Here is a 26,697-nt window from a genome sequence, read left to right on the forward strand (position 1 = left end):
CTAAATACCACTATACAACGACCAAATTAAACTTTTTAAAGCGAGCCACCGAAGTGACTCAACAGTTATGGCTTTCTGCCACTCAGTCCAAGGTTGCGGGTTCAATACCCGGCCCGCGGCGATAGAATTTTGATACGACTAGAATGGCGAACCCGTTTCGGGATACAGTAGCACGCTGAGAGCGCGGCATTATTTAAATGAAAATAGAACCCTCTATGACAGCTTTTCTCACGTATAAAGTCAAGCTTGAAAACGTAGATATCTATAGTCTTAAATATTAATTGATTAATTATTTATTTAATTTATAAAAAATACCCCTAAAGGCTCTCAAACTGAGGGCATTTCGTAGTGTGTGTCTGGGGGGGGGGGGGGGGGGGGTATAAAAATAGACCAATCCACAAAGACTACAAGACAAAAAAAAAAAAAAAAACACAACATGTGCGATTAGAAGGACAATATAAATTAATTATAATAGTTATATAATTTGTTATAATTAACACTGCAGCATAAGGGAAGCACAAAAAACAAAAACATTTCAACAGAGAAGTATATTAAAATGTTTAAAGCATAGTATCACTGTTGTCTCCTTTTCACTGCAGTGTGTTTAGTTTATGTGGCGAAAAAGGGCAACGCTAGAGAACTATACCACTATAGCACTGCCGATGTATATGTAGAGATGTTTAGGTAAGCTGCCTTGTGGTGATAATGTAATTTACTCGCCGCGTAGAAACTTGGAATTTTCAGTTTTACTATTACCTGTCAGCGTTGAAAAAAAAAAAAAAAGAATAGTACGCTGACTCTATTTCTCGACACTGTCTAAAAAATCGCGCAGTAAAAATAAAATACAAATTAAATTAGACGAATACTTGACGCTTTCTTGGCGTACTCCCCAAATCGTACAAAGAATACTATGCCCAGTTCAAGTTAACATATATATGACGCGCTTACTGAAGACGTTAACTTCGAGGTATTTAACGTTCTTCACATCGCAGCTGTTTTCTTCAGAGCAGCGTATACAAGCGTAACTCGCCGCAAACGCGTTTCTTATGAAACCTGCCTGCCGCACAAATGCAGATACCCGACCGAGTCGGCGATTTATGGCTACAGTAATCGCAGTGTAGCTAGCGGCGTGCCTCTGTGGTAATCGAGGTCGGTACAATTGTTGAGTGCGCTTGCGATCCTCGGTAACCTTCGGCTTCCTTGGCGAATCTGAACATTTCAATCAGGCTGCCGTGTAAAGTGATCTAATGTGGATGAAAACGAAGTGGGCAGTCATGATAAGTAAATGACGTCTTTTTTTTTTACATTTTCAATTTGTGTGTAAATTTCTGACACTCTCAGTACAGTCATTAGAAGCCTGGACGGTATTAGCGTCTTTTATTTTCGTCCTCGGTTCTATTGACCTGTCTCGCAGACACAAAGACCCCCATCTTTCGGGCACTCACATGAGAAAAAAACCAGGGCGCCTAGCGTGCCACATTATAGCCTGCTGACGGGCCAGCCGGCTTTGTGGCCCTGACGTATGATATCCTCGGCGTTTAATGCAACAACTTAGTAAAGCGTCTCCCCTCCTTCTCTCTTACAGGGCTATTTTGAACAGCGGAGAGATTTGACGACATTAAAACAAAACAAAAAAAAAAACAAATGACTGCGGCTTAGCTCGGCTAAGCCCGGTTATGTAAGCGGAAGCTTTGTTATATGCTTGGCTAGGCTGTGTTGCTAAGCGAGGTTAGACTCATATAGATAACCTAGTTAAACCGCGGTTTACTGTGGTTTAACTTATTTATGGCTGTCTGCTTACGTCAAGGAAACGCAGCTGAAGGACTGGTTCCAGCGTGCGATTCCTCCATGGCTGTCTGCAAGCCTCAAGAACACCATAGTCGGGTTTCGGCGACACTAAAGTGTCGAGGGCATATTGAAAGGGGGTGGTCCCAGGAGGCGGGCCATGCAGATGGGCAGCGGTGGCGGGTGTACGGTAGGCTGGGGACTGGGATGCTGTGTGGCTTTGTGCCAGGGGACGGTGTGCATTTGTGGAGATATGCACCGGTACAAATAAAGTTTGCCAGGTGTGCCCAAAAGAAGAAGCAGTGGGTGTGCGAAGTCGAAGAAAATGCGAGTGCCGCCGGGTTCACGCGCCGCACGTGCGGATATTGAGCGCGGCGCCGGTTCCTCGCGCCGCCCCCGAGGTCAGACGGCGGCGCCAATCGACGAGGCCAGTATAGCATTCACTTAAAAAAAGAAAAAAAAAAAAAAGAAAACTCGCTTGCCAGTAAATGTTTTGTGGCTTTGTAAGGACACTGTTTTTACCCTCCACCTGAAATAATCGTTTTCGTTCTCCATCGTAATAGTTCTCTGCCGCTGATCATGAAGAGGTTTATAAATAAGGAAGTGGACGAGATGTTTAACGGGGTTAATAAGTTCCGTATGACATATTGCCTTACACGTCAGGTAGAGATTTCTACCGAAACGAAAGATAAAGGAGCTATTCTAACATAATAAAAAATGAAGTGCGAAAGCCGGTCGCAGGAAGAAGGGGAAGAAAAGTAGAAAACGGGGAAGACTGGCGGCACACTATGTCGGCCGGTGGCGATTGGCGTCTGGTACTTCTGGCGAAATTCGCATTGATAATCGTTGCTTTGTCGATAGCTTGAAGACGCATATAATAATGGAAATGTAGAGGTAGGTGATTAAGATTACCAGGACTGCAGACTAGCGGTGTGGAGTACGCAAGGCGGCACACAGTGCTAGGAATATGCGTCATCATGCACTCGTGGAGGGTCTCTTGGAATCGGGAACTACCGCTTTTCTTAAGAATTACTTTGGAAGAGAAGGAAATGAATGCTTATGAACCGGAATGAAGGAGTAATGCACTTCTTTATAACAGCGTTAAATGTTTTTAACGAGCACATTTTTCGCGTACAAATTTTTGTAGATAGAAATTTGTCTTAAGTTACCCGGATCCCACGCCACTTCCGATTGTATAAGCATGCGTAGTATCCGCTCAGAGTGATATGTTGGAATTTGTTGCGCTAGGTAAACCGAGGTCGAAGAGCGCCAGCCGCATAAGCAACTAAACGCGATCGCTGATGGATCGTATGCCTTAGTGCTGTAGTTACGCAATGAGATAGGACGATCTAGTAGCGCTAATTTGAAAAGAACAATATGTTTCATCCATCAGCCAGATGACGGGTGAGCATGCAGAACGTGCCGCCGGCAACAGGTGACGCCTCTCCTGACGGTGGGGCGCTGGCTCCACGATAGCGGGATGCTCTTCTTGAAACGCGGCAATATTATGTCGTGTAGCATTCCATATACATGTTTACAGCGCATTTTGCGAGTGAATATAGGACGTTTGCCATTTGCTTGCGGTTGTGTCGATTTCTATGCAGACTTTCGTGAACATTGCGGTTTACTTTTATCTCACAGAAAGCTGCAGTGAGGTCAGGAGGCAGCGATAGATGTCACCAGCGCGCACCGCTGCACGCGGTTGTGGAGCAGTGCTTAAGGAACATCTGGACACGGTACACACGCTGTCAGCAGTGAGGCCAATTCTAGGCCATGACTCGCAAGAGGAAAAGACGGTGCTGGTAGCAAGAGGATATGACATATCAACGAAAAAAAAATGTAATTTAACATCGTAAGATGCAAATATTGCCCGGAAAAGTGATTGTAAGTGCGTAGCTCGAGAGTGGCAGCGCGTGATATTTAAAGCGGTCGTATATCCCGGCAGAGAACATGGTAGCGATGCTGGTTTCACAATATGTCCTGTTTAAAGTGTATGTTCCGCAGTTTCGTTCAACGCAGTGAGCGATCGACGCATTGCAACTTTTGTAATTTCGCCGGGTGTGAGGTTTTCCTGCAGTTGTTATTGCTCGGCGCGATTGCACAGTCGTCGTGATAATGACCTTGGACGCGCCGGCGGCAGCTTAATCGCACTTTGGGCTTGATATAAATTCAGCGTGCCGTGATACATACGGGTAGAATCCCATCCTCATAAATGGCAGCTACGTGCACAGCATCTCATCCCCGTTCGGCTGCCCCTGCTTCATGAAGGAGACGCCTGCCACACTTGGCATGTTGGAAGCCATATAAAGCGTGACTGCACGCATACTTAAAATGCATATAACATCTCCGACGAGAGTAATTGAAGTGGTGTCATTTATACTCTGAAATGCTTGAAATACTTGATAGTACGTAGACCGCAGCGCAACAACACTGTTTTCCGACTGCTTTTAGGACGCAAGAAAAGTAGGCTTATATAGTCGTAGAAATGATCACGCTTTCCGAGCGGGCTCGCTGGGCCCTGATTTGATTTGACTTGGAGCGCAGTACCGGTCAAGAACAGAAAACTGACATTTGTAGAAACCTATACAGCACATTCACAAGAAAGCGGTTTGAAACGTTAGGCAGTGCTATAGCAATGCAAGACAGGGTACTTACAAAGTTTACTGTCCGCGTGAGACTGAAGCCCTGCTTATCCCGAGCTTCTCATGGTTCGTCTGTGAATCATTTGGCCTCGTCAAGTTTATATTTGAAAGAGTCATGGTCGCCTACGCGGATAACTTGGTGGAACTTTTCTTACATAGTCCGAATCGAATGTAAGGCTATAACTTGGGGCTCAACCTGCTAGAGACACAATTCAGTTCAGTTCAGTCGTTCTGTCATGTCCGACTCTTCGTGACCCTATGGACTATATCACGCCACGCTTCCCGGTCTCTCACTATCTTCCTAACATCCCATAACTTCATCTGCAGCGCCTCGAGGATGCCATCTAACCATCGCGTTCGCTGCCTACCTCTTCTTCGGTGGCCCTCAACCTTTCCTAACATCAAATCTTAATTACTCCCTTATTTTTCCATCACAGTCCATATATACAAAAAGACCGAACTAAACCTGTCAGCACAGATGTCTCTTTCGTTCCGCTATCTTTCATCACCACTTTTTCCGAAGAGTAAGCTATCTTTCCGGCAGTCTATTGGCCTTGGTCGTTCGACATGAAAGCGACGACCTCGTATTGACGCCGATTGAAATCGCGTTTCGTAATTCGCCTACGCGTTTCTTGTTCTGCGACTCAGCCTATTGAGCAGTAGTCTATACTTATCTATGAGAAGTGATGAGTGCTCTTGAGCTGACTAATTAGGCAGTACATTTACGCGAGGAGTTATTGATCACGGTCCCTAAGGCCATTGCTCCTGGTATGACTGGACTGCATGGAATGGTAAACTTAAATTGGTTTGAAGTTAACGGCATCTTTATTTTGGAAAATACTCGTTGAAACTTCTTATTGCATCTTTGGTCAGTCGTTCTGATTGTTCAGGTCTGGTCTGCTCGAAGAGGATGGAGTATGCCTGTGAAATCTACGATTCAGTTGTCTCTTCCTCTGACACATATTGTAACATCTTTTTTGTACCGCCTGTCATATAACCCCATCGCCTCTTCTCGTGGCTGATTCACCCATTCGAAACGTGACTTTTAGATTCAAAATAAAAATTTCTTGATTTCTTTGCATTTTACTTGCTACTTAACGCAGTGTCATTAAATGAAATTAAACGCATTTGGAGGCATTTTTAATGACATTTTGCTGTCTTTCACCGTTCTTATCACGTCTTTAGATATTACATAGTGTGCCTTATTAAAGCACCAGCATTTAGTTTCCAGCGTTGCACACCGTTCATTTTATTTTGCGATTTTGCTTTCTTTTCTTACTCCGCCATTATGCGTTATTTTGGTTCTTCGTTCCTGTACAAGTGTACCCTTATCTGCCCCTTCCTATATAATGTCAGCCCGAGTAAACAATGAAGAGCATACAAAATCGGCCTCCGCGCTCGGCAAAGTGTACAACGACAGGCCTTTGCTCTCTGTATCAAGAGCTGCTTTCCTCGCTACGGTTTACTCGCTAGTTAAGCGATAATGCGCCCAGTTCTCTCTAGTCAGCACCGCTTTTAGTGTCACTTTATCTGGCAAAATATGCAACCTAGTTGGCTAATATAACCTTGCAGCAACGCTATTGTCTCTTTTGCAATGTCTTAGAATGCCTCGGAGGTGTTCGTCCCTGTTACTAGACAAATGAGAGGAGGATTTCGTCGTAACTTGTTTCAATGCAGACCACCTTGTAGTGCTTGCTTTGCACACAGTACTTAAACAGAATGCCTGTAATTGCACTATGCTGGCTCCGTATGTTCCACTAGGTCCGTGGAAGCGGTCCTCAGACCAATGAGATAAGCCACGATTTAATTCGAGGCAGTATCGATACGTGCAGAGGTTATTACTCGACGTGCTGCGCCATACCAGGCAGAGATCATCTTGCTGATGGGCCGTGGTTTGTGACCGTGAGGCAGTCGTTAACGGTATCACGTCATTCTTATATCGAGGTAGTCACGAACAGCTGGTCGCTGGAATCAAAGAAGTGCTCCAATAAGCCCTCAAAAATTAGCACTTTTGTGTTTTAACTGGCCGCCGGTTCACTGCGGTTTCGTTGATTCGACCTACGAAGATGTTTTGCCATTCCCCATGCCGTAGCGCATACTATACCACCACCGAGAAGCGATGCCAGCAGAAAATTCGTTCTTATTTGACGAATATCTTCGGCAGAGGGTTCATTTATACATGCAGTTTTTTATCCTCCCTGCTCTATATCCTTTATTGGAGTTTCGCTTGCCGTCCAGTCTGCCCTAACTTGATCAAGCATTGATGTACTCGCAGCTGCGGGCAACACTAACAAATGCATTTTCGAATTCGTTGGGGATGGCAAACATCCGGGGTTCAACAAGTTCAATAACGATGACAACATCCACCGCATTTTCTACCGCTGTTGTTTTGTCTCGGTTACTTGTCGCTTGCGAACGGCGTTACTCCATCTGAAGACCAGATCCTTCTGAAAAGACAAAATGCTTGCAGCTTTTCCCCACTGTTCCATGGGGCACAAAGCTCTTCAGCTGCTGCTGCATTACCTGTAGAGCCCAGTTCCAGAGCACTTATACCATTTATGAAGCGTATGCGTGCCATCTGTGATCGTATACTTGCTGTCTATGTTTCTCATCTTCTCGTCTCCTTCTCCCTCTTCCTCTCGCGTAGTGAAGCCGCCAGAAATAGGTAGGTTTGGGCAATTTCCCTCACCTTCCTTCGTTCACAATTTACAAATACTTGTTTGCCAAAATCGCTTGACCATTGTTAGAGAAATTAGTTAATAATTCCCGGACGTCCATGCCCTCAACAACTAGTGCAACCACAGAGTCCAGAGCCAAAGCGCCTGCTATTTGAAGGTTGATCTTGAGGCTTGAGCACTCAGCTTCTTTTGCTGTGCTATGATAAGCCCTATTCTTTTCATTAACCCGGGCTTCGGACTCCTTTTCTTATCTTAATAAACTAAATATATACTGCAGATGCGTTTTAGAACTTCGGAAACAGCGTACGTGGCTGGAGAAACAACATTTGTTAGTGAGAAAAACATCCAAATCAGTGTTGTCTTGACGTTTTGCATTTGGTTTCGCGAACATGTCTGTTCGAGAAGTGCGTTTCGTACTCCAACAACCTTCTATGCGCTACAGCAATGTAAAGAAATGCTCTTATCTGAAAAAAGGGGTTCGAGACGCCAAATGTACTATATTGCTTCTAACATATTGCTATCATATTGCTTCTAACATTTTCGCTCTCCGAGACACGAGTGGGCTCTTTGAAGTACTGGAAGTACGAAACAACTTCACTCACCCGCTTCCTTGCACACGGGAGGGATAGCTAGAGTGCTGTACATGAAATTCAAAGAGAACATCGTGAAGTAGTATCGAATGACTGCCTGAAACTTCGAGCACAATGCACATGCCTAGTCTGTAGTACATGCTTGTGCAACTTCCAGCATACTTCCATATCTATTACAGCGGCATGAGGCGAGAGGGAAACTTTAGATGGGGGCAACCAACTGGCAGCGTCTGCGATATATTATTGTGCTTTTGAAACGAATGTTGTATCATTTATGATGAGATCGACAACTGTAAACATGCTGCACACAGGGATTGGAGCCCTATCTTTATGAATCGACTCAAAGCTCTTCCAAGGCTTTATCACCATAGCAAAGAGGCACGGCGCTAAATAAACGCAGGAAGAACACAATGAGCGCCAGGCATAATGCCAGGAGTATCTTGTCTGTGCATCATTTGCTTTCTGCGCCCCATAGATCCCAGAATCTTCTCTACCATCGCTCGCTATTCTATTACCTTTAGTGACAGTTCCATTAGATTACAGCAAACTCTGAAAAAGTTCGCATTGTAGACAACAACCACTAAATTTAGCACTGACGTTTATGAGGTATCGTAGCTGATTTGCACCCCCCCCCCCCCCCCCCCCCCGCCCCCAACGTCATACCAACCGGTGGGCCTTTCGTCCGGCCATTGTTCGCCAAGGCCCCATTCGTATCCCCGCTCTCGTACCTCACGCTGTCAGCAGTGTTAGATCGACTACGCACTAAGAACCGGGAATCGGCAGTAAACACGTGACGTAGGTTCATAGCCGTACCGATATTTTTCGCGGGTTATCAATCTAGCTATCAGTATCGGAATCTCCTGCTTGGCGTGTTACGCCTGCTGTGCAATTCTATCTGCACAGAGAGAGAGAGGGAGTGTGCGCGCGCGTGTGTGCGTGCGTGTGTGTGTGTGCGTGTGTGTGTGCGCGTGCGTGCGTGTGTGTGTGTGTGTGCGTCCGTGTGTGCGCGCGTGTGTGCGTGTGTGTATGTGTGTGCGTGAGTGTGTTTGTGTGTGTGTGTGTGTGGATGCAGTTCCAGTTTGCTCATATCTCCCACATCTACGCTGGCACACTGGTTGTATTTGCATGCTAAACGGGGTCGTCAGGATGTGTTCGAACCACAGCGACTTTACAGGTCACAACAGCCAACTACTGTGCGAATTCAGACCCGGCGAAATTTGAGACACCCCATAGCTGGAGAAGTGAGAGACGGAACCTGCTTCGTGAAGGCAACTATAGTTCCAAGCTGCTCCTGCTGCTATCGCAGAAAGAAAAGAAGATGGAAGGCACGGAGTTTCACAATAAGGGTTCTCCGGTTAGCTGCCTACCCAGCGTTAGAATAGAAAATAAGAGAGACTTGAATGGGAAAGATAGAAACGTGGTAAGAAGCATCACGCCAGGGTGATCATGCTGCAGCCACGGTCTTTCGCGGAATCACGATGGCACGAGGAATCAAAAGGGTGTTATGCATCAGCCGGCAGGATTAGCGTATAGGGTATCTCTGCAGGCCTCAAGCATAGGGAATTCGCAAAGCAGATTTTACAAGCCCCATAACATGCATAGATGCCAAGGAAAGCGTTGTCAGCCGGGCAAATGAGGAACAGGTATCGGTTTCTGGAAGCGTCAGTGAACCGCAGAAGACAAATCAGTTGCTTTGATTTACGGTATACCCGACGCAAAAGGGCTTTTGCCTAAAGTCCATAGAATGAAGGCTTTCTTTGACAAATTTTGTGTTCCACGCGTCAAGCGTGAGCTCTCGCGTAACAATAATAAGCCTACGAACTATACGTCAACCATTAGGACAGAGATGGATGCTTCTCTATAGCAGCCACAGCTATCGGTGTGGTAATCGAACAGAACTTAACAGAATAGAATAAAGTGTGGCGCTGAAAAAATGACAACAGGGCTTCAATAAACTGTCTATGGCAGTTCTTTGAAGCCCTAATTTGGAAAAATAACTGCCTAAGTAGCGCCGTTAATTTCTGTCATCTTGTTTTCGAAAATCAGCGTCGAAAAGCAGTCATGGGTGCAGTTTCTGGCCGGAGTAACTCTTCGCGGCGCGGCTTCAACGATTGCGCATTCGAATTTTCGAAATTTTATCCCAAGCATCGCTGTTCTTACGAGGTCAGTGAGCTAGCTACATTTCAGATCTCTGCTAGATAAAATATTTTGCATGATCATTTCTTGTCTGTCAAAAAATAACCAGGGAGCCTTGCCTGCTGATCTGATGCGATTTAATGTTCTAATGGGCGCTGTATTTCAATTTACGTCGAGGAAACAGCTTCCAAATGTGACTAAAATAGTTACTTGGACATAAATGCGTGCAATAGAAGAATATGGCTGCACTTCTGCGAGCGCGGAAGGGCACAAAATTAGTTAAACTCTAAATAATTTTTAGTCATTTATGTTGTATTTGTGGTTATAAATACACGCACCAATTCTCAGGTCATTCTCAAAAGTAGGACACAAATCGTGTCTAAAGCGGATAACTGAGCTGAAACTTGCTCTGCAAAACTATTCCAGAGTATTTCCCACTGTTACACTTTGGTGCGAAGTCATTCGTTTTTATTTATGTCAGAACCAGAAACGGACTTGCTCTTTGTAAGGACACTAACCGATTATTTGGTGCGCTTGATGTGTTGCCAGTTTGTTACAGCTCTTCCATGCACCGTACTTGCGGATATCAAGAGGGCTGGCACGAGGTGCGATACTGAGCACATAGTACTTATGTGGACATGAGCTGAGGTTGATCATTGCGTTGTGACATTATACAATATACAAAAATGAGCTGAAGCAGTTTCCTAATGCCCCACCGCGGACCGGTTAGGGAGCGAGACTGGTGATTTGGAGGACGCGGGTTCGACCCCTGTCGCTGCGTTAAGAAACACGTACAGCCTTTGTCAAAAGTTTAGAAACCAGAGGGTTTGCTTCTAAGCCGTATATGTTGACTTCTTTAATAATATTGGAAGTCCTAGTCATTAGAGATAGTAGAACGAAAAATCTTTTTGCCTTCAGCAATTTTGGAAACCTGGGAATACATTACGAGGCACATAGTGTGTCTCAGAAGTATAGACCTCCTGGGCTCTAAATTTCTCGCAAAGGGTGTACCTTAAGGAACACCTGTAGGGTCGAAATTTCCAGAACCTTGCACTTACGGCGTCCGTCATGGCCGATGTCGCTTTGGGACGTTAAACCCCATAAATCAAACCAACCTAACCAGACATAAACGGACAGGGCCGAGCAGAACCGAATGAAACCGAAACCAGTCAAACCAATTCAAAAAGAACTCAACAGAGCATTTGCCTAACGTTTCCACTTTCCTTTGACGCTGAGAGACGATATTCTATAATGTTCTGTAATGCTATTCAATTCTATAATGCTCATTGCACGGCTCACAACGTTTAAAAGATGAACTGGTATTAAACTGAAGTAGTTTACTTCTCGTTGGTGCAGGGCAAAGAGGTAGCGGGCATATTAGGTAGCGGCACTTTTCCCGATTTATTCTTTGGGCCTTCAAGCACAGGCAACTGGGACTTGTGATGCCATAAGATAATTACACAAGTATTGTCAATCGCCTTGACAAATATCGTGGACAAGGATGAGCGGCGACAAGGAGGAAAATAATTAGTCACAAAAGAATATGAGTAGGCATACATCACGGCCAAAGGAGTATTATAATAATAAAAAATTATTATTTCCTTTTTTTATAGTTCAAATGCAGGCCTGCCAAAGCTTCCGAAGGCTTGAATGTTAGTGCCTGGCAGTAGACAGCATATAAGCCATGCATCGAGCACACATGTTGCAAAACAAAAAGAAGAAGAAAAAAAATGAGATAAAAATTGATTCAAAAAGAGCGAACGCAAAAATACATACGCTAGGTGAGAAAACATGTAAAAACATAAGTAACAAAGCTGTGTACCCGAACTAACATCTTAATTTCACAAGAAAATCTTTCACTATCTTTTTGGAATTAGCAGAAACTATTTCTTTGGATAACCAGTTAAGAACAGAGGCAATATAATGTTTTCGAAGACGCTTGCCATTACGAGTACGCACTCTAGGCACGAGAAAATGATCGCGACTTTGCAGATCTTTCACCGGAACATAAGGTTGTGCAAAAATTATTTGACCAGCTGGGTTTGAAAACTATTGTTTCAGAAAATAGATGAGAAAAGTCAGGCATATGTAAAAGTTCAAAAACGTTATTATATTCAACGCGTGACCTACCATGTAATACTGATTTAAGGGTGGATTTCAGTACACTGTTCACTTTCTTTCGCCAAAAGGCTGAGCAAAAATAAAAGCAGCAAATACCATAGCGTAACACATTGTAGACTAAGGCGTATACTATTTGCTTGCGTACATTCATAGGACAAAGGGACTTCACAGAGTACAGTAAACAGGCAATTTTCCGGAGCTGAGAACATACAAAAGATAACTAACTCGCTGTCATGTTGAATAAAAGATAATGCTATCTTATAGTCCTTGTGTCTAGAAACTAAGAGCGTATCATCAACGTATTGAAAAACACGGCACAGTTTGCAAACAGAGCTCAAATCATTGACATATAAATTAAACAAAATAGGTGCAAGTATAGATCCTTGAGGAATACCGGATCTAATCTGCTACAGGCCACTTCTATATTTACCTAATGCAACACAATGTGAGTGATTGGATAGATAATTAACAAGAAGAGACAGAAAAGGACCTATGAACCCCTAATTGTGGAGTTTATCTGACAACACACCATGATTAACGGAGTCAAACGTCTTGGACACATCCAAAAATAAGGCACAAGCAAATTCATTTTCTTCAATGCAGCTGTTTAGAAGATCACATAGTTCATCTAGTGCGTTCTGCGTTCCACGACCCTTAATAAACCCGAACTGATTACCAGAGAACACGTCATGAGCTTCAAGAAAACTTATCATCACCACCGAAATGTGTTTTTCTAAAACAGGAGCAACGCATGGTAGGATCGAGATACCACGATAACTTTCAACTTTATTTTTTACTCCATTCTTGTAGATAGGGATAACCATCGCCTTCTTCAAGCCCTCAGGTACTGTTTGGGTGGAAATTATGCCATTGATAATCGCGAGCAGAACATGTTTTAATCGTTCAAAATTTCTGATAACCGTATCGACAGAGGTATCATCTCACCCTGGAGACTTTCACCTGATAAAGCCAGAAAGGATGCAACGTAGGTCGTCCTGAGTGCAAGAAGGCAGAAATGCTGATTCAAGCACCGATTGTATGCTGTGATATGGTAGACTACGTACTGTTGAATGCGCGGCCAGACCAGCAGTCGAAAAAAAAAAGCATTGAACTCACCAGAAAGTGTCAGAGATAACGCCTCAAGGTTGCGAGAAATGGAATCAGCTACGTTCTTAAGTGCACAGCCACGTAAGCGATTAACAATATCCCAGGACCTTGCCTGGAAGTATTGACGTCTTTTTGATCGCAGTAATGCGTTAGCCCCGTTGCGGGCAGAACTGTACAGCGCCCTCAATTCAGTGTTTTTAGGCGAACGCCTACAACGGGCCCAAGCCATTTCCCTTTCTGCAATAGCCGATATAACGTCGTTATTGATCCACGAACAACCAGGCCGTTTTTGCTAATGATTATAGTTACTGTAACACCTTTGAGAATGTTTCAATGAATTAATCGTAGAGAGAGCTTTCAGACGTGCGAGTTGGGAACGGATCCCAGTCGCACTTTTCAATTGCGGAGTCAAGTCGATGCCTGTCAACGACATCGATTGTATCCAGTTTATCTTGCTTCATAGTGGAAAAACACGGTAGCCAACGAAAAATGGACCGACATTTTTTGTTCTACAATAAATGAACTGGATTCATTGTGTTCAAAGCGAACGTTCACATGGTCAAGGCATGATGACAATAATTTACTACCAAACATTTCAACGCGCGTGGGAAGGTTGATTGTGGAATCAATGCCAGCATCGGCAAGAGTGTTTAAGTAATCGACAACCAATTGTTTTTTAGGTTTTAGAAGGCCCATATTAATATCACGAATCATGCAAATACGACCCTGTGGAAAGGTGGTCCTGCTGAGCTCTTCGATGCAGATAGGCAATATTTTGCGGCGGCGGACGATAAATTGCAACCACAGTTATTTCAAAAAGTCCCTTGTGAATGCTGACAGCTAATGATTCTGCTGTGGTGAAAGAGATAGAAGTAGTAGTCGAAACCAAACTGTCCTTAACAAAAATCGGTACACCGCCCCTGGCCCAGATTCACGAGTAATGAAAAAACTATTGTATCCCAATATCGAAAATTGCTGCTAATGGTTATGCGAAATGTTAATCTCAGTCAAAACGAAAGCATCAATGAAATCATTTAATACACTGGCTACATAGCAAAATTCGTCCCAGTGCTTCCGTAGGCTTCTAATGTTCACATGAAGAACAGTAAAACAACCTTCAGTGGTAGTAAGGAATGTTTATGTAAAGAAGAAAAATCACGAAATGAAAGTAAACCAGAATACACGAGAATACACGAGAAGAAAGAAGGCGATTAAGATAGCTTAAGTCAACTCAGATGAGTCCGACAAATGCCTAACACGAATGGATGGGTCCCCTTCCTCCTTACGTAAGTAAATGTGACCGTTCTTAACCAACACAAAATCGTAAGCCTTTGCCTTAGCTGCAGTGCGTGAAGGCCAAAATATTCTCTGATGCTTTTTGAAAGGTTCTCGGCGAAGAACAACCTTGAGTGTTCATTGCTTTGATCCAAGGATCGGACCCAGTTTTGACCCAGCTTAAAGCCACTTATCTCGAGTGGAGACGGCTGAAAATCTTACTAAAACGGGAGCAGGACTATTCCTACGAGTGGCAAGCCTATGCATAGCCACCACCTGATCCTGTGAGAAGGAATCAATTGCAAGCTCAACATTCGAATCCTTCAGGACTTCGAATGTTCATCCTTCGAATCCTTCAGGAGGTTCTCATCCGGGTTTGTGGGAAGGCGATGTATCTCTAGGTTGGACAACCTGCTGTATTGTTCAGATCCATTCAAATCGGATTGTAGTTCCATGATAGTTGAAGCCTAGGAAGTGACACACGTTCTTAGGGAGTGCACCTTAGGGGTCAGCGCATCAGTGGTCTCATGTCGAACCAGAGAACGAGCCAGGAGTGAGTCGTAGTTTTTAGAAAGATCATCAAGAGATGTGAGAACTTTATTCACAACAGATTTCAAAGTTTCGACTTCAGGTTTCAATGAAAGAAGTTCGTCTGATTTCAGGTCCAGCGTGGAAATAGAGTCAACACGTTTTTTCATAGACTGCAATACCTCAAGCCTTTCGTAGATAGCAGCCAGTTGCACAGATGAGCTTGAGGAATCTGACTGAGAAGTAGTACCGGCACGGCACTGCTTGCACCGCCATTTATTGCGTTTTGCTCCCATCGAGGAGTAAGTAGCATCTGAAGCCCCAGAACAGTCTTAAGCCAAATGATAGTGGCTTGAGCAACTACAACATTTCAGATATCTACAATCTGTATCAAGGAGCTTTAAGCACTGAACGCACTCTCCTTCTGAGATGATAAAGCACTACAATGTTTGCAGTTGGCGGCAGAAATCAACACACACACACAAATATAACACACCGGCTCGCAACGCTCCCCTGCGTGACAGAGTGTGATCAGTACATGGCCATGATATGCTGCCAACTGCAACGACTGTCCGGATTGCGTGGATTTTTGAGGCGATGAAGAACGATGTAGTGCCCCTAGCGGAAGCCAGACCAAGCCGTATTGATGAGAACGGCCCCCTTGATTTCGCTGACACTTCTTGATGCGCCTGGGCGGGTGATGAGGTGCTCGCTGTGATCACAATCAGGACAATGTTGATCTTGAGGGGTCACCGATGCACTAGATCTGTGTGACAGAGTGTGATCAGTACACGGCCATGATATGCCACCAACTGCATAATATAGTGACAATGTAAATCAGCCGCAATAGTTAACACACTTTCAAACCACTGGAATACCGGAAACGTTTCAACCCCAGAGATGTAAAGCATCCAAAGAGTAACGCACAGAGAGTTTATTTTTCGAAAGAGAGCTCCATGGCTCATGTTTTTGCCACGTTGTCAAAGAGGAATCCGGAACCACTGAACATCCCAAGCACGCGCCCAAGCGTGCCGCAGTCCATGCAGTGGCCGTGTCCAGCGCGTACTGGAGCGTGCCCAGACGTTGCACGTTCGAAACATGCGCTCCCGCCGCGGATATTTTGCACATTTTGTTTTCGGACTGAGGAAAAAAAATTTTTTAATAAAGGTACCTTTTGAAAAATTGTCATTAGCGATCTTCATTCAAGCTCTGCTTCTAACTGATTATTATGATCTGTATTCGGAAGGTATAGCATTAATTTGTCTGTGTAATTGTAGAGGTTCACGCTAACTAAAAATGATTAGTGAGTAATTCAGGCGTCCCTCAAAGCTACTGTAATGGTCATGTGACGGCAAACCTACTTGTAGAAACGCAAGATATACATCACGTGTGGTAAACTGCACTTGAAAGATGAAGCGCGCCCTTGAATGATGTGAGCTGGCACTATGCGATTAAGATGTCATCTGAGTAACGGCTGCGATTACCCGACACATAACATACACAGTAGAGAGTATTAATTATCATGTAATTAAAGGAAACGATGCCACCGAGGTCTTTCTAAAGACCAAGGAAAAAGAAAACCACTATTAACGTTGTCACATTGATGTCATCACCAGAACGTCATCGCTGCGCGCTGTCGCACGCTATAGACATCTGGTTTATTGCTCCCAAAGTGCTATACAATCAAAAACTCGGCGACACACGTGGCTTGCCTCTGGAGGGGCTTTAACCGTCAGGAATTCTACTACCTGCAAACGTGCTCGCGAGTGCCGAATACTGAACGCCTTTAGCTAAGGCAGGCCACCTATACGCGCTGGCCAGTCACGCTCCTCCGTAGTGTTGACGGCTAATCTTAAGGCGATTTTCGAACACAAACATGCGACCTTCTTTTAGTCTGTAGGTCTTCATTTGTGCTAAACAAGGTTTTCTCGTTCAACCTGAACCACGCGCTCTAAATGTTCACGGACGCTTTAGCTATTGATGGCGTAGTGCACATCCTTGGAAATGAAATACCTTGGGTGAACGTTAGCAGTAGTTTCGGTATTCAACTTTTCGCTTACTATTAATCAGATTTATTGTTCATAATTCAGTGTGCATTTATATATCTCTGGTGAATCGTTATGGCATATGCACGCTATGTTGCCAGCCATGTTGAGCATGTTTTTTAGATATTTCTCGTTTCATCTTGTTGGTGCTGCTGTTGGTGCAGCAGGGGTGCACGAACAATATGAAGCGTATACGTTCATTACAATGACACCGAATACAATAAACTTAATATAATTGGATAATGGAGCGCACGCGAAAGACCAATGGCTTTCTTCTGATACAAAATGAAAAGTAGATTTTCATGAGCCTAGAAAGGATTTCGCCTTAAAAAAAGCACAGTAGATAGCAGCAAAAAGACAAACGACAGTCGCCTTGTTGAAAACATTGCATGCAGTTTAAAAATTCTAAAAAAATATAAAGTCGTTTTCTTTTTCTACACCACAGACATAGGACAATTAGCACAAGAAAGCCTGTATTTTATGTTTATAGATATAATATATGACGGCATTTTTCGAAACTTCGATTATGCCTGGGTATTCATTACAAAAAAGGATCATATTACCAATATTACGTTCAATCTGGTGTTTAGCGTAATTGGTTCGCGGAATGCTTGCGTTAGTATAAGTTGTAAGTAAATAATTTTCAGTACTTCTATTATAGTAATTATTCATGGATGCATTTTATTCGGTTTTAGCTTTCTAGGAAACTTACGTAACCAGTTAGAGCATGTAGGCTTTGTTGAATATTGGAATGTAATGCCTATACAGGAATGCCGTGAAACTTGGGGGCTCCTGCGTTAAGTTTAATGCTCGAAATGTCTTTATTTTGAAGCCTAGAAAGTCTTTCTGCGTCACTATAGTTACTGGTTCTTCATACTGGCACACAGTAACGAAGGCGAGAATTAACTACCGAAAAGTAAATTTGTCTTTAAGCCATCGCCAGCATTGGCCCCCACTTATGAATTTATTCCGAATGATTGACTTTTAACTATTTTATCTAAACAAATAACCTGCGCATTAACATTCTATCTAAAATAATGCACAGTTTCGAACTTACTGAATTTTTCACGAACAAAAATTACACATCTGTGATTTTGCAATGAATCCTTCCTTCGTAAGTCATGGTTGCTAAGCAGTAATATTCCCACAGTTGTTGCAACTCCCGTGCCGGACTGATTGATTTAACCAGCTGCCGCGTTCTGCAAGGCGAAGGAGATTTTGTCTTTCTACAAAGAAATCGTGAGAAATGCAGCCGTCCTCCATCCTGCCTTCATCGGTTGGCTCTACCAAATATATCATTCAAGCTAGAACTCACTGATCATTTGTTTCCTCATCAAGACTACAATTCTGGTTGTTGTGTTTGCTTCCAAATGATATATGCTGGATAATGGATCGTTACTGACCTCTTATTTGTTTTCTGATTCTTGATAGCGTTGTCATGACAGACGTTAACATAAACAGATCACTTTTCCTAGCTATCGGAAATAACACCGGGCTGAGTGACGTAATAAGGAGCCGGGGGAAAAACATCGGAACTTCATTTACATGCTTCTTTTACTTTCAGCTATGAGTGTAGAGGAACCTGGGTGGTGCTGCAAATTTAGATATTCACTATCTAAGAGTTTGAACGTTATCTCGCGTATTTCGCGTTGAAGCACAGGGCCTCGCATCTACAAGTATAGGTAGATTGCTTATGCATGTATTTTATAAAATCCTATAAGGCATATTTTTCGTGTGGAGAAACAGAACGCAATAAAAGGGGTTATATATTGATAACTCGCTCTTACCTTCAGGCTACCTATGATGGCTGTGCCGAGATATCTAATCCCGCTATTAAAACAGAAACAAATAGCAGACAGCAAGGATCTAGCGCGCAATGTCTACAACCTGGCGCCCAATGCGCACTTAAACTGAAATAAAGGGACAGTGAATATTTGTGATGGGAGGGCAAGCACGCACACTTTGAACCTATGTGACAGGTTTGCAAGTCACTTGCAACAACACAGTGGCCCGTTTATTGGTGCTCGGCCTTATTTGCTGTTGTTTCAATTTGGACAAATTGCTCAGATGGAAATATTCGTCTAGATTGCATTCTTTTTCCTTAACGCATTATACATTTTCGTAACTCTTTCCTTCTTTTATAGTGAGACATTGACTGTGCCCATCGACCTCGATCCTTTTCTTTATTCTGCGATATATATATATATATATATATATATATATATATATATATATATATATATATATATATATATATATATATATATATATATAGACTAAATCATGCAGTGCACTCAGTATACGGGACAGCTATTACTAAAATTCATATCTGTTATCCATTGCCATATCCAAATTAGTCCGCAGGACAGCCATTGCACGCATCTACAAGGACACGTACGAAAGTGCTGCACTTAGCCTTGTCTCCAAGGGACTTCGCTCGTTTTGCTTGCATCGCTAAGCCTTCTTTTTGTTATTATTTCTATCGCATACACAGAGCATTGTTAACATCCAGTTCGTGGAAGTCCGTGAGTAAAATGAAGTCTTGCAAGAACTGGAAGTCAAAGGCTGCAACAAGAAAGAACTAGGGCTCGGAGTGGTGACGGACGAACTTGTCTATCTTCAAACATATTCGGGCGCCTGGAGGCTTAATGTTTGTGCCTCGCTGCTAACTACTTCGCGAGCTCCCAGTTCGGGGTAGGCCGCACTTGGCCGACTTTTCACTGCGGAGGAGGCGGCAGGCTGGGAATGACGCGGACCTCGCTTGCCGTCAGTTTGGAAACCGATACGCTGACTACATGCAGCGCGCGCGTGTTCGTTCGCGGGCCATTTCATAAACTCCGGGCGTTTCGTTAGTGCCGGACCACGTGCGCATGAACGGTTACCTCCAGGGCTTCCGAAGACGGGCGGTGACTGCCAACCGCATGATGACGCGGGGAGCGTGATGTTAGAAACGCGCGGGGAACGGAGGCAAGTCAAGCCGCGTACGCGGACAAGAGGATGAGAAAAAAAAATAAAATAAAAAAGGGACGCGTCCTCCACTCCAACCTTACTCGCCATTGAAGGTGAAGTACGCCGCCGTGTGTGGTGCGGGGAGAGCGAGAAATTAATGAGCACCGCAGATACACACAACCGGCGCGCTCTCTCCGAGATGAACGGACGATTGGCATCGGTGCCTGGGGCATGCTTGATCGACAAATGCATTTTGTTCCGTCCGAGAGTCTCAACCAAGGGCAATGGGAGAACGATGCCCTTACGTTCTCCCTCCCCACTCTTTCGCCCTCTCATCTTCTCACTCACGCCAGTTGCGCTTGAAGGACCGTTTAAAAAGCGATTGGTGAGCAACTACGCGTGCTCTTTTGACAAGTCTCTCGTCCTCCGCAGTGCGCACAAGAGCGCGCTCCCGCTGCTCGGTGTGACAAAAAGAAGGAAACAAGCGCCAAATGGCGAGATACGTTTTACACTGCCAAAAAATGTTGGCCTCGTCGATCGTCGTCTTCTTCCTCGTGTGTGCGCCGCGGTTGGGCCGTTGCGGCCAAGAAAATTCGCCGCCGGAAGACGAGTTCGACGTGTACGGCCGTGATATGCGGAGGATGATCGGCGAGGCCATCGCCAGGACCCCACCCTCTTTCATGCGTAAGCTGCAGAGCGCCGATGTGTCAGCCGACTGTTCGCTGGGATTGCTCAAGTTGATGCGCGGAATCCGGGACCTCGAACCTTGGGTTATGAAACGTAAGTGGAACACCGTTCGGGGGAAAGCTGCCTTTCGCTTAGGCACGCAAGAGCAAGAGCTTCTGCACTGGAGAAACTCTTGCTCTTCTTGCGGCGCTTGGTTGAGACGGACTACGAGCAAGCGATCGGTCGATCAATTTGAAAAGCACGGGCTGCTTTCCTGTGTCCATGTTTTACATGTCGCCCCGTCTTGAGAAAACTTTCGTCGCTTTAGCCGAGTCACAATATCCTGAGTTAGTGTTTCACAACTTCATGTTGGGGTAATACGAACGCAACCAGACAAAAGTAAGAATGGTCAAACTCATACGAGCAACTTGAGAAGTTGTTACGCAGGCAGGGGGGGAATGTTCGACATTTCACGCGGATGCATGTACTCGGCGATTTTCGAGTGAACATTTTTCATTATACCTATAGTGAACGTGCTGCTGTGCACCGGTGAACTTGTCAACGATCCTAAAGTAACACTTAAACCTCCAGGGGCTGTTTTATACGCAGCTTTTTCAAGGAAAATATATTTTGTCGTTATTACGAAACTTTGTAAACTTTGCCCCGCAGCGATGGCTCAGTTGTTACCGTTAGTGCGCCACACCAGAACGTAAACGCGCGGGATCGAACCCCGCCCGGGGTGGAAGCTTTCGAAGGAGGCGAAAAGCAATGAGTTCATGTACTGGCGATTCAAGAGCCCATTAAACGACCCTAGTTGGTCAAAATTTCGGGAGTCTTCCAATACGGCACCCCTCAAAACCTGAGTCGCTTTGAGACGTTAATCCTGTAAACCAAAACGAACTGTGGTAAGATTTGAGAAAGGCGCAGGATAACCGATAATACGCTTATGTGTGAAAGAAAGCAAAACGAAGCTCTTTTACTACTCGGATTTCTGTTTTTGTACAACAGAGATTTGCTTTCGTAATATTTTCGTCGACAAAACCCGCAACCTTTACCGACATTCCCCAGCATTACTAGAAACCGATCAAACAGAAGATAATAATTCATAGATGAAGAGCGTATACACTTTCCGGCCAGACCTTTTTAAATTTAGCGCAAGAGAGGCGATTTCATAGCGAAAGCCGCGAGCAGGACTCGAAAGCTACAGCTATATATATTTTAAATGCGGGTTACGGTACCAAGCGTTTGAAGGAAAAGCCCTTCAAAAAAAAAAAAAGAAAAAAGAAAGAAAGAAGAAGAGAAAAAAAAAACAAAAACGAAAAGGCTTTAAGGTTTTTTTGAGGTCTAAACATGGCTTCTGGGACACAATGTTATCGTTGGCGGACATCACGAAAGGGGCGAATAAGTTAGCTGCTAGGCTAGTTACCTAACTTCTGATATTAACATTTGAACTATTACGTTTAGGCGTCTATTTGAAATTAGAGATTTGTAGCTGGCCATTACTAATACCCACATCAGATTTTAGAATTTTGGAAATGCGATTTCCCTAGGCTTTGTGGCCCAATAAATTTCGGCAGTCTTATTCCAAAAGTCGTGCGCTTTCGAAAAACCCGCGCTATAGCAACACCCCCAAAGCAGTCAGGAGCGTGAGTGCGACGTCTCCTTCTCCTACCTGCGTGGGCTGGAGAAGCAATCAATGGACAAATAATTAAGGTCATGTTGCAGATGCACACTGTAGTCATGGTGAAATTGCGCAACAAACACGACACAAAAGTAAGAGGGACACGTAGCACGGGACTCGTCCCGTGCTACGTGTCCCTCTTACTTTTGTGTCGTGTTTGTTGCGCAATTTCAGCATGACTACAGTAGACATTCACCAACTAGCCCGCCAACAGCTCCTGTTAAAGCAGATGCACCATGGAGTGACGGCGCCAGGAGCTTCGCTATAGAGCGAGTTTTTTTTGCTTTTTTTTTTCCAAAGTGTACGACTCTTGGAGTGACACTGCCAAATTTTGTTGGGCCCCAGCGCCGACGGTAATCATGTTTAACAAGTTTTAAAATCTTATATAGCTATTAGTAATGGCCGACTACAAATTTCAATTTCAGCTAGACGCCGAACCGTAATAGTTAAATTGTTTAAAAGTGAGCTAACCAGCTTCAAAATTGATATTATTTTCTTGTTTTCTGATGCCTGTCAACAATGGTACAACTGTGCCGCCTTCATACCACACACACACACACACACACACACACACACACACACACACACACACACACACACACACACACACACACACACACACACACACACACACACACACACACACACACACACACACACACACACACACACACACACACACACACACACACACACACACACACACACACACACACACACACACACACACACACACACACACACACACACACACACACACACACACACACACACACACACACACACACACACACACACACACACACACACACACACACACACACACACACACACACACACACACACACACACACACACACACACACACACACACACACACACACACACACACACACACACACACACACACACACACACACACACACACACACACACACACACACACACACACACACACACACACACACACACACACACACACACACACACACACACACACACACACACACACACACACACACACACACACACACACACACACACACACACACACACACACACACACACACACACACACACACACACACACACACACACACACACACACACACACACACACACACACACACACACACAAAATAATTTAAATATTATTGTCCTTGAAACTTCTGTAACATTCACAGTGATATTTATTTGTACTCCCAGTTTTCCCCTTAGTGATACGTGTACGTGGATTCACGACAAATAAAACAATGGTATAATTAAAGTGAGCACAACCGCGTTTCAAATGATCGCGCATCTCTGCATGCATGGTGAAAAAAAAAGACCTATTTTTTTTTTCTCTCTACCATATGCAGGCTCGATAACATCGCTAAAATATAAACAGATTTGTTCCTTAAACTGAATACTTGCGGTACTTACATGCTTTCTTTCTTGACAAGTTCGCCCACGCACGAGTCAAGGTTCATCATTGCCAACTTGCTACTGCGTTTTGCATCTGCTGTTTCGATAATATAGGATCATTAGATGTAAACTGAACTTTTATATTTAAAGAAAGGCGAGCAAGCAAACATGCAATTATCATCATCTGCATAACTGCGTACAATACTGCATAGAGTCGTCTCCCATATCTCTCCGAATAACGCGGGCCTTTGCAACGTGCGGCCACCGTGTTCCTACACTCTTCGTTATCTTATCAGGCCACCTGACTTTGTCACCTACTGCCACGCGTGTCTTCTCTCGGAATCCACCCTTAATGGCTATGGGTTATTTTGCCTTCGCATCACATATCCTGCCAGTGAAGCACACCTGCCACGCCCATTATCTGAAAAAAAAAAAATAAAAAATGGTTCAAGGGAAAACAGTTCTGTAGAGAATGTTAGGGGTCAAGAATTGCTTGGTGCTTGCAACAGACCGTTATCCTGTCCTTATATATTCGTATTCATGCTGCCGCTTGTTTTAACACTGTTGCTGACACGAAAGCGAGGTAGCGTCTTATACATATTGCATCCTTTTGCCCGTTATACTCGAGTAACATTTAAGACATTCATTCCTCACTGCCTGAATTCGTTTGAACACCAAGACCCATTTCTGGCATCATTTTATACACTGCGCGGACCGTAGCAGTGAAGCAGTGTATGGCACGGTTTTGTGAAACAAAGAAAAGAAATTACTGAATTAGCTCCCTCAATTCTCACCCCGGGGTCGTATTGGACGCTGGTTAGATATCTGCCGCGATTCTGAATAAACATTTATCTCATCGGTAGCCATTCCATGGCCACAGTCGCGAACGTTCTTGCAGGCTGGCAGGAAGAACAGCTGATAGACAGAACGCGGGCGGGAGGGCGAGAGTCGAGTGCATACGCCGCTGACTGTGCTCCCGTATTAGCTGGCCGGGCAACCCCGCTCTCTCAGGCGCTGTCGCAGAGGGCCTTGGATTTTGCCGGTTCTTCGTACTCGTTGAACCTTGGTAAGGAAGGGAGCGTTATCAGGGCGCGGGAAAGGCGCTCACCGTCGGCGGCCGTGGCGAAACTTGTCGCTCAAAAGATTTCGACGCAAGGACAAGGACGAGGCTAACCCCACGGTGCGGCGTATACTCTTTTTCCTCCTCGCACTTGACGCGACACTTGTTTTTGAATAAACGCAGGCCTCAGCGAGGAATACCCGCATTTCACCGCGTGCACTGTACTTCTTACGGTTTTTCCGGGGACAAACTTCAGTGAGGCCTCTGAAATCAGCTTGGTGTCTCTCGGCGGCGTTTTAAATATGCGGGGCAAATTGCTGACCGTGTCCAGCGCGTCTGGGGTGTTCGCATCTCTCGTGTCCTTCTCCTCCGGCGCGTCCAGCGACGACATCGTGAGCGTTTGGGCAGCCTTGTCTTCCCACAGCATCTTTGGTGCAATTAGGCTTTTTCTCTAAATATCGCTTTTAATTATGAGGTAACCGTTGAATACTGTTATATACTTCTAGGAACGTATGTTCGTAGAAATAATCTTCGGATGCGTAGGAAAATCATGGTTTTAAGGTTTGCCCAGCGCTCGCACCGACTAATTAAGATGTCCGTAGAAAAAATGTAGGGGGAAATTTTTCAGAATAGGTAGCAGAAAACTAGACGCCTTCCGTGAGTGCATCTGAGGATATATTGATTGTTATGAGGCGCTCTTACGCTGTGCAATAAAACAGCGTTCCCAAACGATTTACTGATGAAAACAAAAATGCACGTGTCCTCAATTTATGATTATGTGATCTCGTCCCAAAGACTGCATGCGGGAAAAAGCAAAACCGCCCCCTCCGTTCCCAGCCTGTTGTGGACAACCATGAGGCAACTGTTCTGAGTCATCCTATCACTTTTTGGCATTCGGCCCATAATACCAATCAGCTTTCGGTGACAGACTATGATACGCTGAGTCTGCAAGCTTGATTTTTGAATTCCGCTTTATTACCTAGACATATACGTTGATATAGTCTGGGCGATGATATTCTTGATGTTCTGAATAAGTGCGAATGGCCGAGCTAGATGGCTTCAATATAAAAGAGAACGGTCAGCTAGAACCCACGCATGAACGAATTCTGCAGATACATCTGCAAGTAGGTTGGGAATATCGCATGTGCCTTATTAGTTCCAAGAAACCTGTTCAGAACAAAGAAAAAGTGTGGTTTTTGGTGCCACCTAAGGCGTCATTATTGTCTGAAAATAAATAATGTGTTTTCATTTGAATTAGAAGCTGTTCGTAGATCAATTCCAGACAATACAAAGCAGCCCCATTTTTGCAATAGGCTGACTCCCAGTGGAGCTTAATCCTTTGAGGCTTTAATTACACATTTGCACGCACTGCAAATTCGTAGCATGACCTGGCCATGCGCTGAAGCTCCCGCCGGTCTCCTTATTTCCGATGTGTGGATCGCACAAGCTATGGTGTTTTATCATACCTTATAGAAAATGCGTGAAATATTATTTCCCGGAGCAATAAGGTGGACAGCTAGCTCTTCTACGTAATTATATAGAAAGGTTTGTCATTCGGAATAATAACTTTTCAATTTTTGGTTCTAGAGTCATGTGCAGGGCGGTACAAAATACGTTCGAATTCGAATCAGCCTGGTCGCACCCGACGCGGCCGCGCATCGAAGCAAAGTACGGGGGCCTGGAGGCGGCGCTTCGTGTCGTCTCACCATTCTTGTACTGTTTCAGGAATTTTATCACTAAGACAGCCTTATAAATGAGCAAGAAAGAAACAAATGGCATCAGTACTTTTCAAATTGATAGCGTGTCGTTCGTCAGATAACGAACGTAAAGAATGTGTAATGGATCGAGCTGTCACAAATTATCCGAGAATCACTCACTAGGACGGACCAGCCGCTTAGCTTCGCGCTCATTTGCAGAAGCTTATCAGCTTCGCTGGCGGATAAGAGACTGCCGTGCCCAAGCTATCATATGGTCCACTAGTTGACAATGTTCTCGGCCACTGCCAGCACACAGTTGGTAGCAAACGGCAC

The 26,697-nt window shown here is 44.4% G+C and overlaps 1 protein-coding gene across 1 annotated transcript in view; it reads left to right on the forward strand.

The window, feature by feature from the left end:
* Positions 1-20,288: 20,288 nt before the first annotated feature.
* LOC146201624 (nose resistant to fluoxetine protein 6-like) overlaps positions 20,289-26,697 on the forward strand; it is a 64,911-nt gene continuing 58,502 nt past the window's right edge. The window contains exon 1 of the mRNA XM_084583285.1: positions 20,289-20,636. Coding sequence (XP_084439411.1) covers positions 20,348-20,636 — 289 coding nt within the window. The 5' untranslated portion in view covers positions 20,289-20,347. The remainder of the gene's footprint in view (positions 20,637-26,697) is intronic.

This window comes from Amblyomma maculatum, chromosome 1, assembly GCF_055883805.1.
Source record: "Amblyomma maculatum isolate TAMU_Amacu chromosome 1, ASM5588380v1, whole genome shotgun sequence".
Taxonomy (NCBI): domain Eukaryota; kingdom Metazoa; phylum Arthropoda; class Arachnida; order Ixodida; family Ixodidae; genus Amblyomma; species Amblyomma maculatum.